Source organism: Mustelus asterias, chromosome 10, assembly GCF_964213995.1.
Source record: "Mustelus asterias chromosome 10, sMusAst1.hap1.1, whole genome shotgun sequence".
NCBI lineage: Eukaryota > Metazoa > Chordata > Chondrichthyes > Carcharhiniformes > Triakidae > Mustelus > Mustelus asterias.
Genome location: NC_135810.1, coordinates 182,815 through 209,673, shown reverse-complemented (window position 1 = coordinate 209,673; position 26,859 = coordinate 182,815). Strand labels below are relative to the sequence as shown.

General features: G+C 47.2%; 1 protein-coding gene across 1 annotated transcript in view; it reads left to right on the top strand.

Annotated features, from left to right (window-relative positions):
* Positions 1–26,859, top strand: part of atp11a (ATPase phospholipid transporting 11A) — a gene marked incomplete at its 3' end in the record, with an annotated part of 232,999 nt that overhangs the window by 23,644 nt on the left and 182,496 nt on the right. The window contains exon 2 of the mRNA XM_078222717.1: positions 23,686–23,808. Coding sequence (XP_078078843.1) covers positions 23,686–23,808 — 123 coding nt within the window. The remainder of the gene's footprint in view (positions 1–23,685; positions 23,809–26,859) is intronic.

The window sequence follows — 26,859 nt, the reverse complement described above, 5'->3', positions numbered from 1 at the left end:
TCCCAGAAATCCTGAAGGGGGAGGGAGAGGAGCCGAAGGTCGTGATGCATATAGGTACTGCTGACATAGGTAGGAAGAGGGAAGGGGTCATGAAAAGAGAATATAGGGAGTTAGGTAGACAGCTGAGAAAGAGGAATGCAAAGGTAGTAATCTCGGGATTGCTGCCTGTGCCGCGGGAGAGTGAGAACAGGAATCGGTGGAGAATGAATGCGTGGCTGAGGGACTGGAGCAAGGGACAAGGATTTGGGTACTTGGATCATTGGGACCTCTTTAGGGGCAGGTGTGACCTGTTTAAAAAAGACGGGTGGCACTTGAATCCCAGGGGGACCAATATCCTGGCGGGAAGGTTGGCTAAGGCTACTGGAGAGACTTTAAACTAGAAAGGTTGGGGGGAGGGAATCGAAATGAGGGGACTGAGAGCGAGGAGGTTAGCTCGCAAATAGATAAGGAATGTAGACAGGGTAAGAGGGAGGTTAGACGAGTGATGGAGAAGGGAAGTGCTCAGGCTGAAGGTCTGAGATGTGTCTATTTTAATGCCAGGAGTGTAGTGAATAAAGTGGATGAGCTTAGAGCGTGGATTGCTGCTTCGAATTGTGATGTGGTGGCCATTACGGAGACTTGGATGTCTCAGGGACAGGACTGGGTGCTTCAGGTGCCGGGTTTTAGATGTTTCAGGAAGGACAGGGAGGGAGGCAAGAGAGGGGGGGGAGTGGCACTGTTGATCAGGGATAGTGTCACGGCTGTAGAGAAGGTGGACGCCGTGGAGGGATTGACTACGGAGTCTCTGTGGGTGGAGGTTAGGAACAGGAAGGGGTCGGTAACGTTGCTGGGTGTTTTCTATAGGCCGCCCAATAGTAACAGAGATGTTGAGGAGCAGATGGGGAAACAGATCCTGGAGAGATGTAGGAATAACAGAGTTGTCATGATGGGAGATTTTAATTTCCCAAACATAGATTGGAATATCCCTAGGGCTAGGGGTTTGGATGGAGAGGAGTTTGTTAGGTGTGTCCAGGAGAGTTTCCTGACACAGTATGTGGATAAGCCTACTAGAGGAGAGGCTGTACTTGATCTGGTGCTGGCTAATGAACCTGGACAGGTGGAGGATCTCTCGGTGGGTGAGCATCTTGGGGATAGCGATCATAATTCTATCTCCTTCACGATAGCATTGGAAAGAGATAGGATCAGGCAGGCTAGGAAAGTGTTTCTCTGGAGTAAAGGGAAATACAGTGTCATCAGGGAGGAAATTAGACGGGTAAATTGGAAGGAGGCATTCTTGGGGAAAAGTACCGAAGGAAAGTGGAGGATTTTCAAGGAATGTTTGTCTGGAGCTCTGCATGACAACGTTCCGATGAGACAGGGGGGTGTTGGTAGGGTACGGGAACCGTGGTGCACGAAGGTTGTGATGAACCTGGTGAATAAGAAAAGAGAGGCGTACAGAAGGTTCAGAGAGCTAGGAGGTGTTAAGGATTTAGAGGAGTATACGGGATGTAGGAAGGAGCTTAAGAAGGAAATTAGGAGAGCGAGAAGGGGTCATGAGAAGGCCTTGGCGGGTAAGATTAAGGAGAATCCCAAGGCTTTCTACAAATATGTCAAGAGTAAAAGGATGAGATGTGAAGGCATAGGACCCTTAAAAGGTGAAGGGAGAAAAGTTTGTGCGGAACCGTTAGAAATGGCGGAGCTGCTTAATGAATACTTTACCTCGGTATTCACGGTGGAAAGGGATCTGGGTGGTTGTACTGCTGGTTTGCGGTGGACAGAAAGGATCGAGCATGTGGACATAAAGAAAGAGGATGTGTTGGAACTATTGAATGGCATCAAGGTTGGTAAGTCGCCGGGACCGGATGGGATGTACCCCAGGTTACTGTGGGAGGCGAGGGAGGAGATTGCGGAGCCTTTGGCGATGATCTTTGCATCGTCGATGGAGACGGGAGAGGTTCCGGAGGATTGGAGGATTGCAGATGTGGTCCCTATATTCAAGAAAGGGAACAGGGACAGCCCGGGAAATTACCGACCGGTGAGTCTAACCTCAGTGGTTGGTAAGTTGATGGAGAGGATCCTGAGAGACAGGATTTATGATCATCTAGAGAAGTTTAGTATGATCAAAAGTAGTCAGCACGGCTTTGTCAAGGGCAGGTCGTGCCTTACGAGCCTGGTTGAGTTCTTTGAAAATGTGACCAAACACATTGACGAAGGAAGAGCGGTGGATGTGGTCTATGTGGACTTCAGCAAGGCGTTCGATAAGGTCCCCCATGCAAGACTTCTTGAGAAAGTGAGAGGGCATGGGATCCAAGGGGCTGTTGCCTTGTGGATCCAGAACTGGCTTGCCTGCAGAAGGCAGAGAGTGGCTGTGGAGGGGTCTTTCTCTGCATGGAGGTCAGTGACCAGTGGAGTGCCCCAGGGATCTGTTCTGGGACCCTTGCTGTTTGTCATTTTCATAAATGACCTGGATGAGGAAGTGGAGGGATGGGTTGGTAAGTTTGCTGACGACACCAAGGTAGGTGGTGTTGTGGATAGTTTGGAGGGATGTCAGAAGTTGCAGCGAGACATAGATAGAATGCAAGACTGGGCGGAGAAGTGGCAGATGGACTTCAACCCGGATAAGTGTGTGGTGATCCATTTTGGCAGATCCAATGGGATGAAGCAGCAGTATAATATGAAGGGTACCATTCTTAGCAGTGTAGAGGATCAGAAGGACCTTGGGGTCCGGGTCCATAGGACTCTTAAATCGGCCTCGCAGGTGGAGGATGCGGTCAAGAAGGCGTACGGCGTACTGGCCTTCATTAATCGAGGGATTGAGTTTAGGAGTCGGGAGATAATGCTGCAGCTTTATAGGACCCTGGTTAGACCCCACTTGGAGTACTGCGCGCAGTTCTGGTCACCTCATTACAGGAAAGATGTTGAAGCCATTGAAAGGGTGCAGAGGAGATTTACAAGGATGTTGCCGGGATTGGGGGGCATGCCTTATGAGGATAGGTTGAGGGAGCTTGGTCTCTTCTCCCTGGAGAGACGAAGGATGAGAGGTGACCTGATAGAGGTTTACAAGATGTTGAGAGGTCTGGATAGGGTAGACTCTCAGAGGCTATTTCCAAGGGCTGAAATGGTTGCTACGAGAGGACACAGGTTTAAGGTGCTGGGGGGTAGGTACAGAGGAGATGTCAGGGGTAAGTTTTTCACTCAGAGGGTGGTGGGTGAGTGGAATCGGCTGACGTCGGTGGTGGTGGAGGCAAACTCGTTGGGGTCTTTTAAGAGACTTCTGGATGAGTACATGGGATTTAATGGGATTGAGGGCTATAGATAGGCCTAGAGGTGGGGATGTGATCGGCGCAACTTGTGGGCCGAAGGGCCTGTTTGTGCTGTGGCTTTCTATGTTCTATGTTCTATGTTCTATTGTGAGGGATGCTGGTGTAGAGTGCCAAGATATCCATTGTGACGAGGAGTGCTCCTGGTTCAACTGCTCCATATGTGCTGAGTTTCTGTAGGAAGTCTGTAGTGTCGCGACAAAAGCTGGGGGTTCTTTGTACAATGGGTTTCAGGATGCCCTCGACATAGCCGGAGAGGTTCTCGCACAGGGTTCCATTGCCTGAAACGATGGGACGGCCGGGTGTGTTTGCCTTGTGTATCTTTGGGAGGCAGTAGAGATCTCCAACGCGTGGAGTACTCCACATCTCCACATCATGACTGTACAAAAATGCTCAGAGAAGCCCTCACTCAAGCTGATGATCAGTGATATTTATTACACAGAGATAAGTGGAGAGGAGACAAGCACCACTTAGTGTGCAACAGCTACTATTGATCGAGTCAGGGCTCCCCCTCTCCAGTATCCACACATCATGCCCGCTGCCTTTGCCAATTACCAAGGATTGTTGTAAATAGGATGGCTCAGGCCCAATTCTTGATGGAAAACTGCAGTTTGCTTTTTACTGCTGTTCCTGTCGTGGATTAATTGAGTTTTACATCACTCAGTAGCTGCGTCATATTCTACTCTAAATAATAGATGAAGCCTTTTATTTGTAATTTGGTTCCAATATGGTATGAAGAGGCGTTATGCACGACAGCAAGCAGAGTGCCTGATACAAAGCTGAGACTTTGATACTTCAGTTGCTCCGTGGGATCTTTGTTCATCTTGAAATTGTGAATCTGCAAATAAATCTGAAGAAATACAAAATATAATATTAATGGGATGTGCGCATTGCTGGCTAGGCCACCCTTTATTGCCCGTCCCTGATTGTCCTTGAGGGTATTTGAGTTCGCTGTCGTCTTGAACTCCTGTAATCCTTGTGGTTTACATATTCCCACTGTCAGGAAGGCAGTTCCAGGATTTTGACCTGGCAAAAAAAAAAGCGTTATTGACCCTGACAATCACATTTTAATTTGATGTTTTTAAGTTTCCTTTGTACTTTGATTTCTGTTCAGGCTGTTCCCCCTCCTTTTGGGGAGCTGCCCCTTTTACTTTGTCCTGACTTAATCTGAGTTTGTTTATTTGGTTTGACCTAAAAAGAGGGCAGTGAAGGAATGGCAACATATTTTCAAGTCAGATGGTGAGTGACTTGGGGAGGAATTGCCAGATGGTGGTGTTTCCATGTGCCTGCTGCCCTTGTAGCAGTCATGGGTTTGGAAGGTGCTGTCTGAGGAGATTGGTGAATTCCTGCTGTGCATTTTGTAGATGGTACAGGCTGCTGCCACTGTGTTACTGCTGGAGGGAGTGGATGTTTCTGGTAGTGTGTCAATCCAGGTGTAATTTTACAATTCATCCGCTTCATCCTAGACCACAATGTCTTCACCTTCAACAACCAGTTCTTCATCCAGACACATGGAACAGCCATGGGGACAAAATTCGCACCTCAATATGCCAACATCTTCATGCACAGGTTCGAACAAGACATCTTCACCGCACAGGACCTTCAACCGGTGCTATACACTAGATACATCGATGATATTTTCTTCCTTTGGCGTCATGCTGAACGATCACTGAAACAACTATATGATGACATCGACAAGTTCCATCCCACCATCAGACTCACCATGGTCTACTCTCCGGAATCGGTTGCATTCTTGGACACACGCGTCTCTATTAAGGACGGTCACCTCAGCACCTCACTGTACCGCAAGCCCACGGATAACCTCACGATGCTCCACTTCTCCAGCTTCCACCCCTTGCAACTCGGCCAACGTTGTCAACATGATACGCTGCAGGAAAGGATGTCCCGAGGCATGGTACATTGGGGAAACCATGCAGACGCTACGACAACGGATGAATGAACACCGCTCGACAATCACCAGGCAAGACTGTTCTCTTCCTGTGGGGGAGCACTTCAGCAGTCACGGGCATTCAGCCATGGATCTTCAGGTAAGCGTTCTCCAAGGCGGCCTTCACGACACACAGCGCAGAGTCGCTGAGCAGAAACTGATAGCCAAGTTCCGCACACATGAGGACGGCCTAAACCGGGATGTTGTATTTATGTCACATTATCAGTAACCCCCACAGCTTGCCTCCTGGACTTGCAGGCTGTCCTGTCTGGAGACAATACACATCTCTTTAACCTGTGCTTAATGCTCACTCCACCCACATTGTCTGTATCTTTAAGATCTGGCTGGCTGTAGGGATTCGCATTCTAATCAGTATTCTGTAACTTGATTTTTGTGTCTCTGTGCCCTGTTTGAGAGCACATTTCCACTTCATCTGACGAAGGAGCAGCGCTCCGAAAGCTAACGGTGTTTGCTATCAAATAAACCTGTTGGACTTTAACCTGGTGTTGTTAAAACTCTTAGAGTGTGTCAAACAGACTGCTTTATCCTAATGGTATCACGCTTCTTGAATGTTGTTGGAGCTGCACTCATCCAAGCAAGTGGAGAGCATTCAATCACACACCTGACTTGTGCTATGTGAATAGTGGACAGGCTTTAGAGAGTTACTCACTGCAGAATTCCAAACTCTTGACCTGCTCCTGTAGTCACAGTATTTCTATGGCTGATTCAATTCCGTTTCTGGTCAATGGTAACCCCCCAGGATGTTGATATGAAATAACAAATCATATGAGAAAGTTCTTTAATTTTTAACGATCCAGCAGATATTTCTCCTGCACAGGATTTCTTGTCCCACAACCCAAGTATAACTTTGCGTGTATAGAATATCTGTTCATGTTCTGACAAAGGGTAATCCAGACTCAAAACATTGGCTCTACTCTCTCCACAGATGCTGTCAGACCTGCTGAAATTTTCCAGCATTTTCTGTTTTTATTTCAGATTCCAACAGCTGTAGTATTTTTGCCTTTATCTGTTCATGTGCTGTTATAGAAACCAGGCTTATGTTACTCTCTCAATTAACATGAAGGCAATTTTGTTGGAATTTTTCACAGCCGAATAATAAATTTGCTGCAGAGCAGGCATTCGAGCTAAAAAATACAAATCAAATGATATTGTCATAAATGGGGAACTATCCAATGGGTTTCACTTGAAAAAAAGAGTCTTCACACAGATACAAATATGATATAACTGACAGAACATTTCATTGAACCAGCATACAACAACATCTTGGACTTATCTGATGCATTTACCAATTGTTTGGTCGTACAGAAATTGAATATTGCGAAAAAGGACACCAGCTGTCCATCTTAAAATCGTGATGTGGAGATGCCGGCGTTGGAACTGGGGTAAGCACAGTAAGAAGTCTCACAACACCAGGTTAAAGTCCAACAGGTTTATTTGGTAGCAAATACCATAAGCTTTCGGAGCACAGCTCCTTCGTCAGATGGAGTGGATATCTGTTCTCCAACAGTGCACAGACACAGAAATCAAGTTACAGAATACTAATTAGAATGCAAATCTCTACAGCCAGCCAGGTCTTAAAGGTACAGACAATGTGGGTGGAGGGAGCATTCAACACAGGTTAAAGAGATGTGTATTGTCTCCAGACAGAACAGCTAGTGAGATTCTGCAAGATCAGGGGGAAAGCTGTGGGGGTTACTGATAATGTGACATAAATACAACATCCCGGTTTAGGCCGTCCTCATGTGTGCGGAACTTGGCTATCAGTTTCTGCTCAGCGACTCTGCGCTGTCGTGTGTCGTGAAGGCCGCCTTGGAGAACGCTTACCTGAAGATTCAAGGCTGAATGCCCGTGACTGCTGAAGTGCTCCCCCACAGGAAGAGAACAGTCTTGCCTGGTGATTGTCGAGCGGTGTTCATTCATCCGTTGTCATAGCGTCTGCATGGTTTCCCCAAAGTACCATGCCTCGGGACATCCTTTCCTGCAGCATATCAGGTAGACAACGTTGGCCGAGTTGGAAGAGTAGGTACCGTGTACCTGGTAGATGGTGTTTTCACGTGAGATGATGGCATCAGTGTCGATGATCCGGCACGTCTTGCAGAGGTTGCTGTGGCAGGGTTGTGTGGTGTCGTGGTCACTGTTCTCCTGAAGGCTGGTTAGTTTGCTGCGGACAATGGTCTGTTTGAGGTTGTTTGAAGGCAAGAAGTGGGGGTGTGGGGATGGCCTTGGCGAGATGTTCGTCTTCATCAATGACATGTTGAAGGCTCCGGAGGAGATGCCGTAGCTTCTCCGCTCCGGGGAAGTACTGGACGACGAAGGGTACTCTGTCCACCGTGTCCCGTGTTTGTCTTCTGAGGAGGTCGGTGCGGTTTTTCGCTGTGGCGCGTCGGAACTGTTGATCGATGAGTCGAGCGCCATATCCTGTTCTTATGAGGGCATCTTTCAGCGTCTGGAGGTGTCTGTTGCGATCCTCCTCATCCGAGCAGATCCTGTGTATTCGGAGGGCTTGTCCGTAGGGGATGGCTTCTTTAACGTGTTTAGGGTGGAAGCTGGAGAAGTGGAGCATCATGAGGTTATCCGTGGGCTTGCGGTACAGTGAGGTGCTGAGGTGACCGTCCTTAATGGAGGTGCGTGTGTCCAAGAATGCAACCGATTCCGGAGAGTCGTCCATGGTGAGTCTGATGGTGGGATGGAACTTGTTGATGTCATCATATAGTTGTTTCAGTGATTGCTCACCATGACTCCAAAGGAAGAAAATGTCATCGATGTATCTAGTGTATAGCATCGGTTGAAGGTCCTGTGCGGTGAAGAAGTCTTGTTTGAACCTGTGCATGACGATGTTGGCATATTGAGGTGCGAATTTTGTCCCCATGGGTGTTCCGTGTGTCTGGATGAAGAACTGGTTGTTGAAGGTGAAGATATTGTGGTCCAGGATGAAGCGGATGAGTGGTAAAATTGCATCTGGAAACTGGCAGTTGACGGCATTGAGTACTGAGGCCGTTGCAGCAATGCCATCATCGTGGGGGATGCTGGTGTAGAGTGCCGAGATGTTGTATTTATGTCACATTATCAGTAACCCCCACAGCTTTCCCCCTGATCTTGCAGAATCTCACTAGCTGTTCTGTCTGGAGACAATACACATCTCTTTAACCTGTGTTGAATGCTCCCTCCACCCACATTGTCTGTACCTTTAAGACCTGGCTGGCTGTAGAGATTTGCATTCTAATTAGTATTCTGTAACTTGATTTCTGTGTCTGTGCACTGTTGGAGAACAGATATCCACTCCATCTGACGAAGGAGCTGTGCTCCGAAAGCTTATGGTATTTGCTACCAAATAAACCTGTTGGACTTTAACCTGGTGTTGTGAGACTTCTTACCATCTTAAAATCATCAGGACAATTGCAAACATATCAAATTGTACAGGAATCGGAGGAGAGTGCTGATTGGCCGGCAATTGGACTCTGGTAGAAGTGTTGCCATGGAGAATGTACCAGTTAACTGATAACTGACCAACTGTCAAACCTTGTTTAAATTCAAACTTAAATTCAATAAACACTGTCCTGACGAAGGAGCAACGCTCCAAAAGCTCGTGGCGTTTGCCACCAAATAAACCTGTTGGACTTTAACCTGATGTTGTTAGACTCCTTACTAAATTCAAACTAAGCAGTTTGAATCTGATTGGTCAAGGCATTGCCCTGGGGCATGAATCAGGGAATTGCATGGTGAGCAAATGGTCCAGCCTCTCTCTACGAGGTTGCCAATAAGGCCAATCTTTAGGGCATGGAACTGCAGGAATCCCAAAGTGTATATTGGCTAGGGAAGGTAGGCCTGCATAAGACTGGGGCAGAGAACCCACTGGCAGATTGCTCAACCAGTACATTAAGGAAAGGGACGTCAGACTGCTCCATTTGAAAGGTGAATGAGTGCAGGATGGAGCCCATTAAGATGTGTTAACAATTAACTGGCGCATTCTCCATGGCAACACCTCTACCTCAGGTTCAGATTCCACTTGCCCATCAATCAGCAGTTTCTTTTCATGAAGTATAAACTGTTATTCCTTCACAAGTTGGTTTTATTTTTAAAGGAGTTGTCCTTTTGAGTACGAGATGAAAATCTTTGACAGCATGTTTTTTCACAGCAATACCTTTAATGTCGTCAAAAAAGTGTTTCAAGGCACGTCACAGGAGCATAATCAGGCAAAATTTCACTTGAGCCAATTAAGGAAATATTTGGACAGTGAACAAGGCGTTCTATAAATGTGAAGAGTAAAAGGATGAGACGTGAAGGAATAGGGCCTATAAAAGGTGAAGGCAGGAAAATCAGTACGGAACCAATAGAAATGGCAAAGGTGCTGAATGAGTATTTTGCCTCGGTTTTCACAGAGGAGAAGGACATGGGTGGCTGTACTGTGGGCTTGCGGTGGACTGAAAAGATTGAGTATGTGGACTTTAACAAAGAGGTTGTGCTGAAATCTTTGAATGACATCAAGATAGATACGTCGCCGGGTCCGGATGGGATGTACCTCCGGTTACTGTGGGAGACGAGGGAAGAGATTGCAGAGCCTCTGGCGATGATCTTTGCGTCGTCGATGGAGACGGGAGAGGTGCCGGAGGATTGCGGATGTGGTTCCTATTTTCAAGAAGGGGAATAGGGATAGCCCAGGAAATTACCGACTGGTGAGTCTAACCTCAGTGGTTGGTCAGCTGATGGAGAAGATCCTGAGGGACAAGATTTAAGAGCATTTGGAGAGGTTTAGTATGCTCAAGAATACTCAGCGTGGCTTTGTCAAAGGCAGATCGTGCCTTACGAGCCTGGTGGAGTTCTTCGAAAATGTGACTAAACACATTGACAAAGGGAAAGCGGTAGATGTGGTTTATATGGATTTTAGCAAGGCGTTCGATAAGGTCCCCCATGCAAGGCTTCTAGAAAAAGAGAGAGGGCATGGGATCCAAGGGGCTGCTGCCCTGTGGATCCAGAACTGGCTTGCCCAAAGGAGGCAGAGAGTGGGTATAGATGGGTCTTTTTCTAATTGGAGGTCGGTCACCAGTGGTGTGCCCCAGGGATCTGTTCTGGGACCCTTGCTGTTTGTCATTTTCATAAATGACCTGGATGAGGAAGTGGAGGGATGGGTTGGTAAGTTTGCCGACGACACGAAGGTTGGTGGGGTTATGGATAGTCTGGAGGGATGTCAGAAGTTACAGAGGGACATAGATAGGATGCAAGACTGGGTGGAGAAGTGGCAGATGGACTTCAACCCAGATAAATGCGTAGTGGTCCATTTTGGCAGGTCAAATGGGATGAAGGAGTACAATATAAAGGGAAAGACTCTTAGTACTGTGGAGGATCAGAAGGACCTTGGGGTCCAGGTCCATAGGACTCTAAAATCGGCCCTGCAGGTGGAGGAGGTGGTTAAGAAGGCGTATGGTTTGCTGGCCTTTATCAATCGAGGGATTGAGTTTAGGAGTCTGGAGATAATGATGCAGCTATATAAGACCCTCGTCGGGCCCCACTTGGAATACTGTGCTCAGTTCTGGTCGCCTCATTACAGGAAGGACGTGGAAAAGATTGAAATGGTGCAGAGGCGATTTACAAGGATGTTGCCTGGATTGAGTGGCATGCCTTATGAGGATAGGCTGAGGGAGATTGGTCTTTTCTCCTTGGAGAGACGTAGGATGAGAGGAGACCTAATAGAGGTATATAAGATGTTGAGAGGCATAGATCGGGTGGACTCTCGGAGGCTTTTTCCCAGGGTGGAAATGGCTGCTACGAGAGGACACAGGTTTAAGGTGCTTGGGTGTAGGTACAGGGGAAATGTTAGGGGGAAGTTTTTCACAGAGGGTGGTGGGAGAGTGAAATCGGCTGCTGTCAGTGATGGTGGAGGCAAACTCAATGGGGTCTTTTAAGAGACTCCTGGATGAGTACATGGGACTTAATAGGATGGAGGGTTATAGGTAGGCCTAAAAAGGTAGCGATATGTTCGGCTCAACTTGTGGTGCCGAAGGGCCTGTTTTGTGCTGTAGTTTTCTATGTTTCTAACAAAGGCTTGGTCAAAGAGGTATATTTCAAGAAACCTTCCAAAAAGGAGAGAGAGATTGGGGAGGAAATTCCAGAGTTTAAGGCCCAGGCAACTGAATGCACGCCTACCAATAGTCGAGTGATTAAAATCAGAAGATGTGGGGAGGCCAGAATTAGAGAAGCACAGATTCAGAAGGTTCGTAAGATTGGAGGATATTACATAGATTTAAAGGGAAGGGGCAGAGAATGCAGGGGTGAATCAATGGATGGATTGAAACAAAAAAATGTAACCAAGTTTGAAATCATCCAAAACTCAGTTGTCCATGGGGAGGCAATGATGCAGTGATATTGTGACAGAGGCAGGGAGGCAGTCGAGATCTCCAACACAGGGAGTACGTGGGATGAGAGCACGGAGGGTGCCCTGAAGGTCCGGATCAAAGTTCTTGATCAGAGTGTTGAGTTGACGGGTGCGTTCTTTGGTCGAATCTGTGGGTAACTGTCTGTAGTGTTCCTCGTTGTTCAATTGTCGGTACACTTCATTGCAGCACTCCTAGTCACAATGGATGTCTCGGCACTCTACACCAGCATCCCCCATGATGATGGCATTGCTGCAATGGCCTCAGTACTCAACGCCGACAACTGCCAGTTTCCAAATGCAATTTTACAACTCATCCGCTTCATCCTGGAACACAATGTCTTCACCTTCAACAACCAGTTCTTCATCCAGACACACTGAACAGTCATGGGGACCAAATTCGCACCTCAATATGCCAACATCTTCATGCACAGGTTCAAACAAGACTTCTTCACCGCACAGGACCTTCAACCGATGCTATACACTAGATACATCGATGACATTTTCTTCCTTTGGCGTCATAGAACATAGAAAGCCACAGCACAAACAGGCCCTTCGGCCCACAAGTTGCGCCGATCACATCCCCACCTCTAGGCCTATCTATAGCCCTCAATCCCATTAAATCCCATGTACTCATCCAGAAGTCTCTTAAAAGACCCCAACGAGTTTGCCTCCACCACCACCGACGTCAGCCGATTCCACTCACCCACCACCCTCTGAGTGAAAAACTTACCCCTGACATCCCCCCTGTACCTACCCCCCAGCACCTTAAACCTGTGTCCTCTCGTAGCAACCATTTCAGCCCTTGGAAATAGCCTCTGAGAGTCCACCCTATCCAGACCCCTCAACATCTTGTAAACCTCTATCAGGTCACCTCTCATCCTTCGTCTCTCCAGGGAGAAGAGACCAAGCTCCCTCAACCTATCCTCATAAGGCATGCCCCCCAATCCAGGCAACATCCTTGTAAATCTCCTCTGCACCCTTTCAATGGCTTCAACATCTTTCCTGTAATGAGGTGACCAGAACTGCGCGCAGTACTCCAAGTGGGGTCTAACCAGGGTCCTATAAAGCTGCAGCATTATCTCCCGACTCCTAAACTCAATCCCTCGATTAATGAAGGCTAGTACGCCATACGCCTTCTTGACCGCATCCTCCACCTGCGAGGCCGATTTAAGAGTCCTATGGACCCGGACCCCAAGGTCCTTCTGATCCTCTACACTGCTAAGAATGGTACCCTTCATTTTATACTGCTGCTCCATCCCATTGGATCTGCCAAAATGGATCACTACACACTTATCCGGGTTGAAGTCCATCTGCCACTTCTCCGCCCAGTCTTGCATTCTATCTATGTCTCGCTGCAACTTCTGACATCCCTCCAAACTATCCACAACACCACCTACCTTGGTGTCGTCAGCAAACTTACCAACCCATCCCTCCACTTCCTCATCCAGGTCATTTATGAAAATGACAAACAGCAAGGGTCCCAGAACAGATCCCTGGGGCACTCCACTGGTCACTGACCTCCATGCAGAGAAAGACCCCTCCACAGCCACTCTCTGCCTTCTGCAGGCAAGCCAGTTCTGGATCCACAAGGCAACAGCCCCTTGGATCCCATGCCCTCTCACTTTCTCAAGAAGTCTTGCATGGGGGACCTTATCGAACGCTTTGCTGAAGTCCATATAGACCACATCCACCGCTCTTCCTTCGTCAATGTGCTTGGTCACATTTTCAAAGAACTCAACCAGGCTCGTAAGGCACGACCTGCCCCTGACAAAGCCGTGCTGACTACTTTTGATCATACTAAACTTCTCTAGATGATCATGCTGAACAATCACTGAAACAACTATATGATGACATCAACTATATGATGACATCAACAAGTTCCATCCCACCATCAGACTCACCATAGACTACTCTCCGGAATCGGTTGCATTGTTGGACATACGCATCTCCATTAAGGACGGTCACCTCAGCACCTCACTGTACCACAAGCCCACGGATAACCTCACGATGCTCCACTTCTCCAGCTTCCACCCTAAACACGTTAAAGAAGCCATCCCCTACGGACAAGCCCTCCGTATACACAGGATCTGCTCGAATGAGGTGGATCGCAACAGACACCTCCTGACGCTGAAAGATGCCCTCATAAGAACAGGATATGGCGCTCGACTCATCGATCAACAGTACCGACGCGCCACAGCGAAAAACTGCACCGACCTCCTCAGAAGACAAACACGGGACACGGTGGACAGAGTACCCTTCGTCATCCAGTACTTCCCCGAAGCAGAGAAGCAACAGCATCTCCTCCGGAGCCTTCAACAGGTCATTGATGAAGACGAACATCTCGCCAAGGCCATCCCCACATCTTGCCTTCAAACAACCACACAACCTCAAACAGACCATTGTCCACAGCAAACTACCCAGCCTTCAGGAGAAGAGTGACCACGACACCACACAACCCTGCCACAGCAACCTCTGCAAGACGTGCCGGATCATCGACACGGATGCCATCTCACGTGAGAACACCATCTACCAGGTACATGGTACCTACTCTTGCAACTCTGCCAACATTGTCTACCTGATACGCTGCAGGAAAGGATGTCCCAAGGCATGGTACATTGGGGAAACCATGCAGACGCTATGACAACGGATGGATGAACACCGCTCGACAATCACCAGGCAAGACTGTTCTCTTCCTGTGGGGGATCACTTCAGCAGTCACGGGCATTCAGCCTTGGATCTTCAGGTAAGCGTTCTCCAAGGCGGCCTTCACGACACACAGCGCAGAGTCGCTGAGCAGAAACTGATAGCCAAGTTCCGCACACATGAGGACGGCCTAAACCGGGATGTTGTATTTATGTCACATTATCAGTAACCCCCACAGCTTGCCTCCTGGACTTGCAGAATCTCACTGGCTGTCCTGTCTGGAGACAATACACATCTCTTTAACCTGTGCTTAATGTTCCCTCCACTCACATTGTCTGTATCTTTAGGACCTGGTTGGCTGCAGAGATTCGCATTCTAATCAGTAATCTGTAACTTGATTTTGTGTCTGTGCCCTGTTTGAGAGCACATTTCCACTCCATCTGACGAAGGAGCAGTGCTCCGAAAGCCAGTGGCATTTGCTACCAAATAAACCTGTTGGACTTTAACCTGGTGTTGTTAAAACTCTTACTGTGTTTATCCTAGTCCAACGCCGGCATCTCCACATCATCCTTACCTGGCCCAGTTACCTTACCCACATGTGACTCCACACCCACAACAATGTAGTTGACTCTTAAAATACCCTCTGAAATGGCATAACAAGCCACTCAGTTCAAGGGCAATCAGGGATGAGCAATAGAAGCTGGCCTACCCAGCGATGCCCACATCCCATGAAAAAAATGGCCTTACTTCAAGTCTCGTTGACTGATAAATTTTAGTTGTGCTGCTGTATGGAAGTCCAACCTAAGGTCACTTCAAATGGTGCTCATTCACTGTGGAATGTTCCCTGTACAACCATCATGCCATTGCCTCCACACACGAGTTTAAAATCACTGCAGGTTAAACTATTGGTTGTGCTCGTGTAAAAGCTGCTGTTTAGGGCAGGGGCAGTCAGAGGTGCTGAAGATACCCTTGGTGAATAGCTGTACACTGGGTTTGGATTGTGACATTAGATCCAGATAAGAACTATTATTGAACTACAATCCCACAGGTGTGGTCCTGTGTTTCTTCCCCACATGAGGTAGTGAATGCCTAAGCTAATTTTCCTTTTGCATTCATTTGCAGAATAGAAGAGGGATGGGTATGAAGTTGTCACTTCACAGGAGCAGCTTGCCTCTTGGCATAGAATCAATTCACTAAACACCGCGCCTATTCAAGGGCCGGTTACAAGTGAAACCGAAAACAAACATTCTGCAATGTGCAGGAATCCCCCCACCAAAAGTCTGTCTAACTCTGCCTTGAATAAATTCAAAGATCCAACCTTCACTACTTTCCGGGGAACAGAATTCCACATTCCAATTACCCTTTGGCAGAAAAAGTTTCTCCTTAATTTTGTCTGCATGTTGAAACTGGCTATTATTATTATTGTGATTGCTGACAGCATTTTTTGCTCGTCACTAATTTCTCATGAAAATAGTGGGGTAACTACTTGAATTGCTGCACTGTGAAAAGAACAGAAAAAGACTTACAAATATAGCCACCTGTGTGACCATTAGACTCCCAAAACTTTGTACAACCAGATCAGTACATTTTAAAGCATAGTCACAGTTGTAATAGCAGCAGCCAACTTCACAAAGCAGGCTCCGACTAACAACAATGTTGTAATGACCTATTTTGTTCTTAAATGTTGCAGTGCTTTGATACAACCAAGTGGTTTGCTAAGCCATTCTAGAGAATGTTAACTGTCAGCTAGATTCCTGTGGGTCTGGAGTCACATGTAGGCCACACAAGGTTTCCAACTATAAAGATTTAATGAGCGAGATAACATTTTACAATCTGGTAGTTTAATTTTTGACACTAGCTTTTTAAAAAAAAAATCCAGATTTACTTCCATGAATTTAACTTCTCCAAATGCTATGGTAGGATTTGCAATTGTGCCTCCTGATCATAAATCTGGGCAAATTGAATAAAAGCCCACTAACATAACCACTGCGCTATCCTACTCAGGAGTCCAGAGCCCCAGTCACTGAAGGCAAGCATGCAGGTGCAACAGGCGGTAAAGGCGGCAAACGGCATGTTGACCTTCATTGCGAGAGGTTGAGTACAGGAGCAGGGATGTGTTGTTGCAACTATACAGGGCCGTGGTGAGGCCGCACCTAGAGTTTTGTGTGCAGTTTTGGTCTCCTTTTCTGAGGAAGGATGTTCTTGCTCTCAAGGGAGTGCGGCAAAGGTTTACCAGGCTGATTCCAGGGATGGCGGGACTGATGTGCGAGGAGAGATTGACTAGGTTAGGATTGTTTTTACTGGAGTTCAGACGAATGAGGGCGGGGGGGATCTCAGAGACTTATAAAATTCTAACAGGACAGGCTAGATGCAGGGAGGATACTCACAATGGTGGGGAGTCCAGACTTGATCAGCTGTAAGTATTCACATTCCAACCATTATTCATGTAAATTGAGTCAGTGTTTTTATATGCCCTGTTTGTGAACTGAATTCCCACTCACCTGAAGAAGAAGGGGCTTGGAGCTCCGAAAGCTTGTGTGGCTTTTGCTACCAAATAAACCTGTTGGACTTTAACCTGGTGTTGTTAAACTTCTTACTGGGGAGTCCAGAACCAGGGGTTCAGGGTAAACCATTCAGGACGGAGGTGAGGAGACATTTCTTCATCCTAAGCGTGGTGAGCCTATGGAATTCATTACCACAGGAAGTAGTTGATGCCAAAACATTGAATGCATTCAAGAGGCAGCTGAATATAGCACTTGGGGCAAACGGGATCATAGGTTATGGGGAAAAAACAGGATGAGGCTATTGAGTTGGATGATCAGCCATGATCGTAATGAAGAGCCAAATGGCGGCCTCCTGCTCCTATCTTTCTATGTGTTAGGATGCTGGACCAGAATCCCAAACTACATTAGTAAACTAGACTAGTACTGATGCCAGTGCCCCATAAACTGAAACCCACTTCTTCCACACCAGCCTTTGAGACACGTATTCATCTCTAATTTTTTTGTACCCTTTGCCACTTTGCAGATGGCTCAGATAATAATCCAGAGATTATAACCTTGGAGGTTATGTTCTTTAGCTTAGTGCCTAACCCCTCAAACTGCCAAACACAGAACCTCCCTCCTCGTTCTACCCATGCCGTTGGTGCCTATGTGGACCCTGACCAAGGGATTCTCCCCTCCCAGTGCAAGTTCATCTCCAGCCCACAGCAGATGTCTTGAACCCTGGCACTGGGCAGTCATCACAGCTTTCAAGACACTCGATCCTGACTACAGAGAATAGTGTCTATTTCCCTGACTATACTGTCCCCAACTATGACATTTGTCTTTTCTCCCCCAACTTCAACAACTCCCTGAACCATGGTGCTGTGGTCAGTTTGGTCATCCTCCCTACAGTCCCTGCTTTTATACACACAGAGTAAGAACCTCAAACCTGTTGGACAGGAGCAGGGGCTGAAGCTCTTGCAGTGCTACCTCTATCTGTCACATCCTTCTATTCCTGACCACTGACAGAATTTAAAGGCAGTTAATCCAAGGGATATGACTGCCTCCTGAAACACAACATCCCGGGCATGGCAGTGGTTAGCACTGCTGCTTCACAGTGCCAGGGACCCAGGTTTGATTCCTGGCTTGGGCCACTGTCTGCACATTCTCCCCATGTCTGCGTGGGTTTCCTCTGGATGCTCCAGTTTCCTTCCACAGTCTGAAAGACGTGCTGATTAGGCGCATTGGTTATGCTAAATTCTCCCTCAATGTATCTGAACAGGCACAGGAGTGTGGCGACTAGGGGAATATCACTAACTTTCTCGTGTTAATGTAAGCCTACTTGCGACAATAATAAAGTTTAAAAAAGGTAACTCTCCCCCTCCCTGATGTGTCACAGTTTCTGAAGCTCAGAATTCAGTTTTGCTCAGGCTCTATGATGTTCCACTTGGTCAAATGCTGCCTTGATGTCACAGAGTACTACAGTGCAAAAGAGACTCTTCAGCCCATTGAGTCTTCACCGACATATGAAAGGCCCTAACCAGCCCACCTAATCCCACTTGCCAGCACTTGGCCCGTAGGTTTGAATGTTATGGCTTGCCAAGTGTTCATCCAGGTACTTTTTAGAAAGGATGTGAGGTATCCCACCTCTACCACCCTCCCAGGCAGTGCATTCCAGACTGTCACCACCCTCTGGGTAAAAGATTTTCCTCAAATCCCCCACCCCTCACTTTTAACTTGTGTCCCATCAGCTCCCTATCCACTCCCCTCAGTCTTCTCTGTTCCAGAGAAAACAACCCAAGCCTATACAACATCTCTTTATAATGTAAATGTTCCATCCCAGGCAGCATCCTGGTGAATCTCCTCTGTACCCCCTCCAGTACGTTCACATCCTTCCTATAATGTGGCGACCACAACTGCACACACTACTCCAGCTGTGGCCTCAAAGTTCAAAACAACTCCATCATGACCTTACTGCTTTTGTAATCTATACCCCAATTGATAAAGGAGAGAGTGTGCCATATGTCTTTTTTACCACCTTATTAACCTACCTTTTCACCTTCAGAGATGCCAAGGGCAGTCACTGTCACCTCATCTCTGGAGTTCAGCTCTTTTGTCCATGTTTGAAACAAGGCTGTAATGAGGTCAGAAGCTATGTGCATGTGATAAAATCCAAGACTCATTGATCAGGTTATTGCTGAGTAAATGTCACTTGATAGCATTGTCAATGACATTTTTCACTACTTCCACGTTGGTCCACTCAGATTGTGGTAGCTGTCAGGGTACCTTGCACAGACTTGGGTCTTACTATCTGCATCTTCATAGAGTGATCACCCTTTCTATTCCTGAAGGTACCCAACTGACCCACTGATGGGCATCTGTGTGTTGTGTGGTACCCTGGATGTCAGGAACTCAATAGTAGCTGCAAAACCTGTGGCTCACTCAGCCTAACTGGCTTGGTCTGTCCACTAATGAAGGAATGCGAGAATCTGTCTGATCAGAGAGTTGGTTACGAGCTTGACACAATTATGGACAACTGATTGGAACAGATCTCCCACTGACTCCTGGAATAATCCGGATGCAAACAAAATGAGGCTGCTATGACGTTCAGAGCCATTGGCATTAGGTGTCCAGGCCACACAGTTGGAGGTGCTCTCCAGCCCAATCATCCTGCATAATGATGTCCTCAGAGAGGCGGAGCCCCCTGCATCACTGGCCCTCTGACATGTTGAGGTTTCTGGATTGTTCTGGCAGCAGGATAGCGGCTTTTCTGCAAGCCCTTCCATCTGGATCTCCCTGCTGCTCCTATACCGCAACCTCTTCTTCCACAGGTCTTTTCCTTGCATCGGTGCCTGGAGACCCTGGCCTCCCTTTTGCCCCTCTTCCTCCTCTAACCAGCGGTTATACACAATCCCCATCTGCACTGCAGAGCACACTGGCCTCATGCACTGAAGGCTGGCTGCAAGTGACAGAAATGCTCCAGGAGAGTTGACAAAACAAAAGGCTTCTCAAAACAAAGCAAATAAAGTAAATACTTCAGCGGAAACAAAAAAAGACAAGTATGCACTCTCACCTGAACTCCGAACAATTCACACAATCAACCCTTTTATCCCACTCTTGGATGAGAAACGTGAAAAAACAGAGCGGCATCCTGCCTGTGCGGCAGTCGCCAAATCACACGGGCAACATAAAATTGCCTTCAGTTGTCCTGTTAATTGCCTTAAATGGTTGATTAATTGTTGGAAGAGGTGCTTCCAACTCCCGCGTGCACCCGGCAACAGTAATATGGCATGAGTGTGCAATGATGTTGGGACGCACACACATCCTCTTGCCAGGATATATCTTCTTTCGGGTCAGGCACATGCCCGCTACTGCTCCGTAAAATTCTAGCCAATAACACTTCAACCTTTTAAAGTCCCTGCATTGCTGGAAAGTGAAGTTGCAACACCTTGTATTTGTAAATTTTTCCTGAAATGAGCTGGCCAACTTGGCATTTGGACTATAATATATTTCACATCAGTACAAGCCTAAAACCATTCAATACGGTTGTTGTAGTGGGGGACTTTAATTTCCCTGGCACAGACCGGAAAGTGCTTAGAGCTGGGGGTCCGGACGGGGAGGAATTTGTAAAATGCGTACTGGAAGGTTCTTTGGAACAGTGTGTAGATAGCCCGACTAGAGAGGGGGCTATACTGGACCTAGTTCTGGGAAATGAGCCCGGTCAGGTTGTCAAAGTTTCGGTAGGGGAACATGTGGCAAATAGTGACCACAACTCTGTTAACTTTAGGATAGTAATGGACAAGGATGAGTGCTGTCCTACGGGCAGGGTGCTAAATTGGGGGAAGGCTAACTATAGCCGGATTAGGCAGGAATTGGTGGATGTTGATTGGGAGAGGGTGTTCGAGGGTAAGTCCGCGTCTGGCATGTGGGAGTTTTTTAAGGAACTATTGATAAGGCTGCAGGATAGGCATGTGCCTGTAAAAAGGAAAGATAGGAAAGGTAGGATTCGAGAGCCGTGGATAACCAGGGAAATTGAGGATCTGATTAAAATGAAAAGGGAGGCGTACGTTAAGTCCAGGCAACAGAAAACAGATGGAGCTCTGGAGGAATACAGAGAGAGTAGGAAAGAACTCAAACGGGGAGTTAGAAGGGCAAAAAGAGGTCACGAGATGTTCTTGGCAGGCAGGATTAAGGAGAATCCTAAGGCATTCTATTCATACGTTAGGAACAAAAGAGTTGTCAGGGAGAAAATCGGACCTCTCAGGGACAAAGGAGGGGAATTATGCTTAGAACCCAAGGGAATAGGGGAGATCCTAAATGAATACTTTGCATCGGTATTCACGAAGGAGAGGGGCGTGTTAACCGGGAGTGTCTCGGAGGGAGGTGTTGACCCGTTAGAGAAAATCTCCATTACAAGAGAGGAAGTGTTAGGTTTTTTAGGGAACATTAAAACTGACAAAGCCCCAGGGCCTGATGGCATCTATCCTCGACTGCTCAGGGAGACGAGAGATGAAATTACTGGGCCTCTGACGGAAATCTTTGTCGCTTCTTTGGACACGGGTGAGATCCCTGAGGATTGGAGGATAGCGAATGTGGTCCCGTTGTTTAAGAAGGGTAGCAGGGATAACCCAGGAAATTATAGGCCGGTGAGCTTGACGTCCGTGGTAGGGAAGTTGTTGGAGAGGATTCTTAGAGACAGGATGTATGTGCATTTAGAACGGAACAATCTCATTAGTGACAGACAGCATTGTTTTGTAAGAGGGAGGTCGTGCCTTACAAATTTGGTGGAGTTTTTTGAGGAAGTGACAAAAACGTTGATGAAGGAAGGGCCGTGGATGTTGTCTATATGGATTTCAGTAAGGCATTTGACAAAGTCCCACATGGCAGGTTGGTTAAGAAGGTTAAGGCTCATGGGATACAAGGATAAGTGGCTAGATGGGTGGAGAACTGGCTTGGCCATAGGAGACAGAGGGTAGTGGTCGAAGGGTCATTTTCCGGCTGGAGGTCTGTGACCAGTGGTGTTCCGCAGGGCTCTGTACTGGGACCTCTGCTATTTGTGATATATATAAATGATTTGGAAGAAGGTGTAACTGGTGTAATCAGCAAGTTTGCGGATGACACGAAGATGGCTGGACTTCCGGATAGCGAAGAGCATTGTCGGGCAATACAGCAGGATATAGATAGGCTGGAAAATTGGGCGGAGAGGTGGCAGATGGAGTTTAATCCGGATAAATGCAAAGTGATGCATTTTGGAAGAAATAATGTAGGGAGGAGTTGTACAATAAATGGCAGAGTCATCAGGAGTATAGAAACACAGAGGGACCTAGGTGTGCAAGTCCACAAATCCTTGAAGGTGGCAACACAGGTGGAGAAGGTGGTGAAGAAGGCATATGGTATGCTTGCCTTTATAGGACAGGGTATAGAGTATAAAAGCTGGAGTCTGATGATGCAGCTGTATAGAACGCTGGTTAGGCCACATTTGGAGTACTGCATCCAGTTCTGGTCGCCGCACTACCAGAAGGACGTGGAGGTGTTAGAGAGAGTGCAGAGAAGGTTTACCAGGATGTTGCCTGGTATGGAGGGTCTTAGCTATGAGGAGAGATTGGGTAAACTGGGGTTGTTCTCCCTGGAAAGACAGAGAATGAGGGGAGATCTAATAGAGGTGAAGGGGATAGATAGGGTGAACGGTGGGAAGCTTTTTCCCAGATCAGAAGTGACGTTCACGAGGGGTCACGGGCTCAAGGTGAGAGGGGCGAAGTATAACTCAGATATTAGAGGGATGTTTTTTACACAGAGAGTGGTGGGGGCCTGGAATGCGCTGCCAAGTAGGGTGGTGGAGGCAGGCCTGCTGACATCGTTTAAGACTTATCTGGATAGTCACATGAGCAGCCTGGGAATGGAGGGATACAAACGATTGGTCTCGTTGGACCAAGGAGCAGCACAGGCTTGGAGGGCCGAAGGGCCTGTTTCCTGTGCTGTACTGTTCTTTGTTCTTTGTTCTTTATTGTCCTAAAGGAAATTCTTGCAGGAATAATTGTTCGTGCAATTTATTCAAGAAGGAAGGAATTATATAGCAACATAACATTGAATGTATTCAAGAGGTGGCTGGATATAGCACTTGGGGTGAATGGGATCAAAGGTTATGGGGGAGAAAGCAGGATTAGGCTATTGAATTGGATGATCAGCCATGATCGTAATGAATGGCGGAGCGGGTTCGAAGGGCCAAATGGCCTCCTCCTGCTTCTACTATGTTCCTATAACAAACTGTCATTACAGCAATGAGGTATTCTGGCCCAAATGCACCCTGCTGAGGGGCAATGGCTTGAACACATTATGGCTGGAATTTTACCGCCCCGCCTGCCACGGGAATTGGAGCGGGCGAGGACCGGAACATGGGAAGGTCCATTGACCACGGGTGGGATTTTACAGTTTTGGGACGAGCGAGGCCACAAAATCTCGATAGACTTTCATCTCCTAGCCGCAAGCTCTAAGATCCGATGCTAGCTGAAGAACTAATCTGGGGAAAGGGATATTGAGTAGGTGACCAATACATTTGGTACCCCCAAACTACAATTGATGCAGCCAAGCCAAACCTGGGCACTTCATGACTGATCTAAGTGAGGTCACCATCTCCCTGTCCATGTGGAGATTTAACTTTGAAATTTCTTCAGGCTATTTGTCACATTCCTGAATTGAGGGCCATCGTGTGATTTCCACTCATGAAAGCTTTAAATTGCTTTTGAAGTAGCTAACTTTAAAACTCTCCAGTGAATACTTTGTAACATTGAAACTCTCTCCAGTAAATACTTTGTAACTTTAACTTTCGAAAACTCCCCAGTGATTAGTTTGCATAGTTACTAACCTAGTCTGATAATTATTTGTGTGCAGTTTTAGACAATAATTGTCCCTCCCTCTGTTTAGTGTGTTGGAGAAGAGAACTGGGTGGATAGTCGGACAGTTTACATTGGACATCGTGAACCCCCTCTTGGCACAGATGCATACATTCTACAAAGATATCCTGATAACAGGATTGTATCTTCAAAGGTAAAGTCTTTATTTTTTCTGTTCCTTGAGTAATTTAATACAGACATCTCGTATTTAAAGTGTGTTTTAACAGCACATTTTTATTTGAGCAAGGTTGGTAAATTATATACCCTAATACTGCTGCCGCCACTTTTGTTATCGTGTAGTTACTGAGCATGCTCAATTGTTTGCCACCCTGCTCCCCTTCCCCCCAATCCTGCCACTGGCCAACTTTATTCTTTCATGTGATGTGGGCATCGCTGGCGAGGTCAACATTTGTTGCCCATACCTAATTGCTCCTGAACTGAATGATTTGCAGTGTATTGAGGGAAACACACATTGTGAGTCTGGAGTCGCATGTAGGCAGGAATGGCCGATTTTCTACCCTGAAGGACACTAGTGAACCAGATGGGTTTTTAGCAACAATAATTGATAGCTTCATAATCACCATTACGAAGACTAACTTTATATTCCAGATTTGTTAATTGAATTCAAATTCCACCAGCTGCTGTGATGGGATTTGAACTCACTGTGATTTGAACCCACTGGGTCTCGAGATTATTAGTCCAGTGACATTACTGCTGTCCCACCATCTCACCACATTCTCTTACTCACTGCTTCCCTTCCAAGCTCCTCTCTACTTAGCAAACCTCCCAATTCGCTGCTACTCGTCCTCCCTCCAACGCAATGATCCTCTCGTACCCTCACCAGTTTTTATTTTAACTTTAAAAGTCAGTTACCTGGGAGGTTCCCCCTCATTGATCCACTGGAGCAAGCTGAGAGGGGTGATTGAAAAGCAGCAGTGCTGGTAAGAGATTAATTGGATTAATTGAATTGTTTATTTATTTAATTAGTCAGCGAGTGTGTGTATTTTTTTGGCCTTTACTTTAACAGCAGTTTTTCAAGTTTAAAGTGAAAACTAGAAGTGGGCAGCAAAGGAGTCTGGGAAGGGTTTTTTAAGCGCGTGAAGTATAAAAGGTAGGCTGCAGTATACAGCGGGCAGCGTCGGGAGCGGGCAGTGGAGTGTGTGGGAAGCAGAGTGTGAGCTATAAGACTTTAGCTCACAGGGCTTGAGTGTGTGGGAAGCAGAGTGTGAGCTATAAGACTTTAGCTCACAGGGCTTGAGTGTGTGGGAAGCAGAGTGTGAGCTATTAGACTTTAGCTCACAGGGCTTGAGTGTGTGGGAAGCAGAGTGTGAGCTATAAGACTTTAGCTCACAGGGCTTAGGCTGAAAGGGCGAGCAGGGGTGAGTTGAATTCATTTTTGCACTTTCTACCTGGTACTGGCAAGGTATCTAGAGGGGATGGGTGTGCAGGCAGTGCAATGTTCCTCTTGCACTATGTTTGAGGTGAGGGACGACGACAGTGTCCCTACTGATTACACCTGTGGGAAGTGCACCCATCTGCAGCTCCTCCAAAACCGTGTTAGGGAACTGGAGCTGGAGTTGGATGAACTTAGGATCATCAGGGACGCAGAGATGGCCATAGACACAAGCTTTAGGAATACAGTTACTCCGAGGATTGAAAACAGATGGGTGACGGTGAGAGGGGCTGGGAGGAAGCAGTCCGTGCAGGGATCCCCGGTGGTCGTTCCCCTTAGCAACAAGTATTCCGCTTTGGATACGGTTGAGGGGGATGACATACCAGTGGGGAGCCGCAGTGAGAGGATCTCCAGCACTGTGTCCGTCTCTGTGGCTCGGGAGGGAAAGGGGGAGAGCGGGAGGGCGATAGTTATTGGGGACTCGTTAGTTAGAGGGATAGATAGGAGGTTCTGTGGCAGCAAAAGAGACTCACGGATGGTATGTTGCCTACCGGATGCCAAGGTCCGTGATGTCTCAGACCGTGTTTTCCAGATTCTGAAGGGGGAGGGGAAACAGTCACAAGTCGTGGTACACATTGGTACCAATGACATAGGTAAGCGAAGGGACGGGGATTTAAAGCAGGAATTTCTGGAGCTGGGCTGGAAGCTGAGAGCCAAGACGAAACATGTGGTCATCTCTGGTACGTTGCCGGTACCACGTGATAGCGAGTTGAGGAACAGGGAGAGAGTGCAGTTAAATATGTGGTTGCAGGGATGGTGTAGGAGGGAGGGTTACAGATATATGGATAATTGGAACACGTTCTGGGGAAGGTGGGACCTGTACAAACAGGACGGGGTGCACCTGAACCAGAGGGGCACCAATATCCTCGGAGGGAAATTTGTTACGGCTCTTCAGGGGGGTTTAAACTAATTTGTCAGGGTAGTGGGAAAGGGAGTTGTAGTCCAGAAGTCAGTGAGGGTGGTGAGGTATTGGGGAAGGTATCAGGGTCAAGGGTGGGTACTGGTAGACAGGAAGGTGGGTTGAAGTGTGTCTACTTCAATGCAAGGAGCATCCGGAACAAGGTAGATGAACTTGGGGCGTGGATTGGTACTTGGGACTACGATGTTGTGGCCATTACGGAGACGTGGGTAGAACAAGGACAGGAATGGTTGTTGGACGTTCCGGGGTATAGATGTTTCACTAAGTGTAGGGAAGCTGGTAAAAGAGGTGGAGGAGTGGCATTGTTAATCAAGGATAGTTTAACGGCTGCGGAAAGGCACTTCGTGGGGGATCTGCACACTGAGGTAATATGGGCTGAAGTTAGAAATAGGAAAGGAGCGGTCACGTTGCTAGGAGTTTACTATAGGCCCCCAAATAGTAATAGAGATGTGGAGGAAGAAATTGCTAAGCAGATTATGGATATGTGTGAGGGTCACAGGGTAGTTGTCATGGGGGACTTTAACTTTCCAAATATTGATTGGAACCTTTGTAGGTCAAATAGTTTGGATGGGGCAGTTTTTGTGCAGTGTGTGCGGGAGGGTTTCCTGACACAATATGTGGATGGGCCGACTAGAGGTGAGGCCACATTGGATTTGGTACTGGGAAATGAACCGGGCCAAGTGTTAGATTTGGTTGTGGGAGAGCAATTTGGAGATAGTGACCACAATTCGGTGTCTTTTGTTATTGCAATGGAGAGGGATAGGGCCGTACGGCAGGGCAAGGTTTACAATTGGGGGAGGGGTAATTATGATGCGATTAGGCAAGAATTAGGG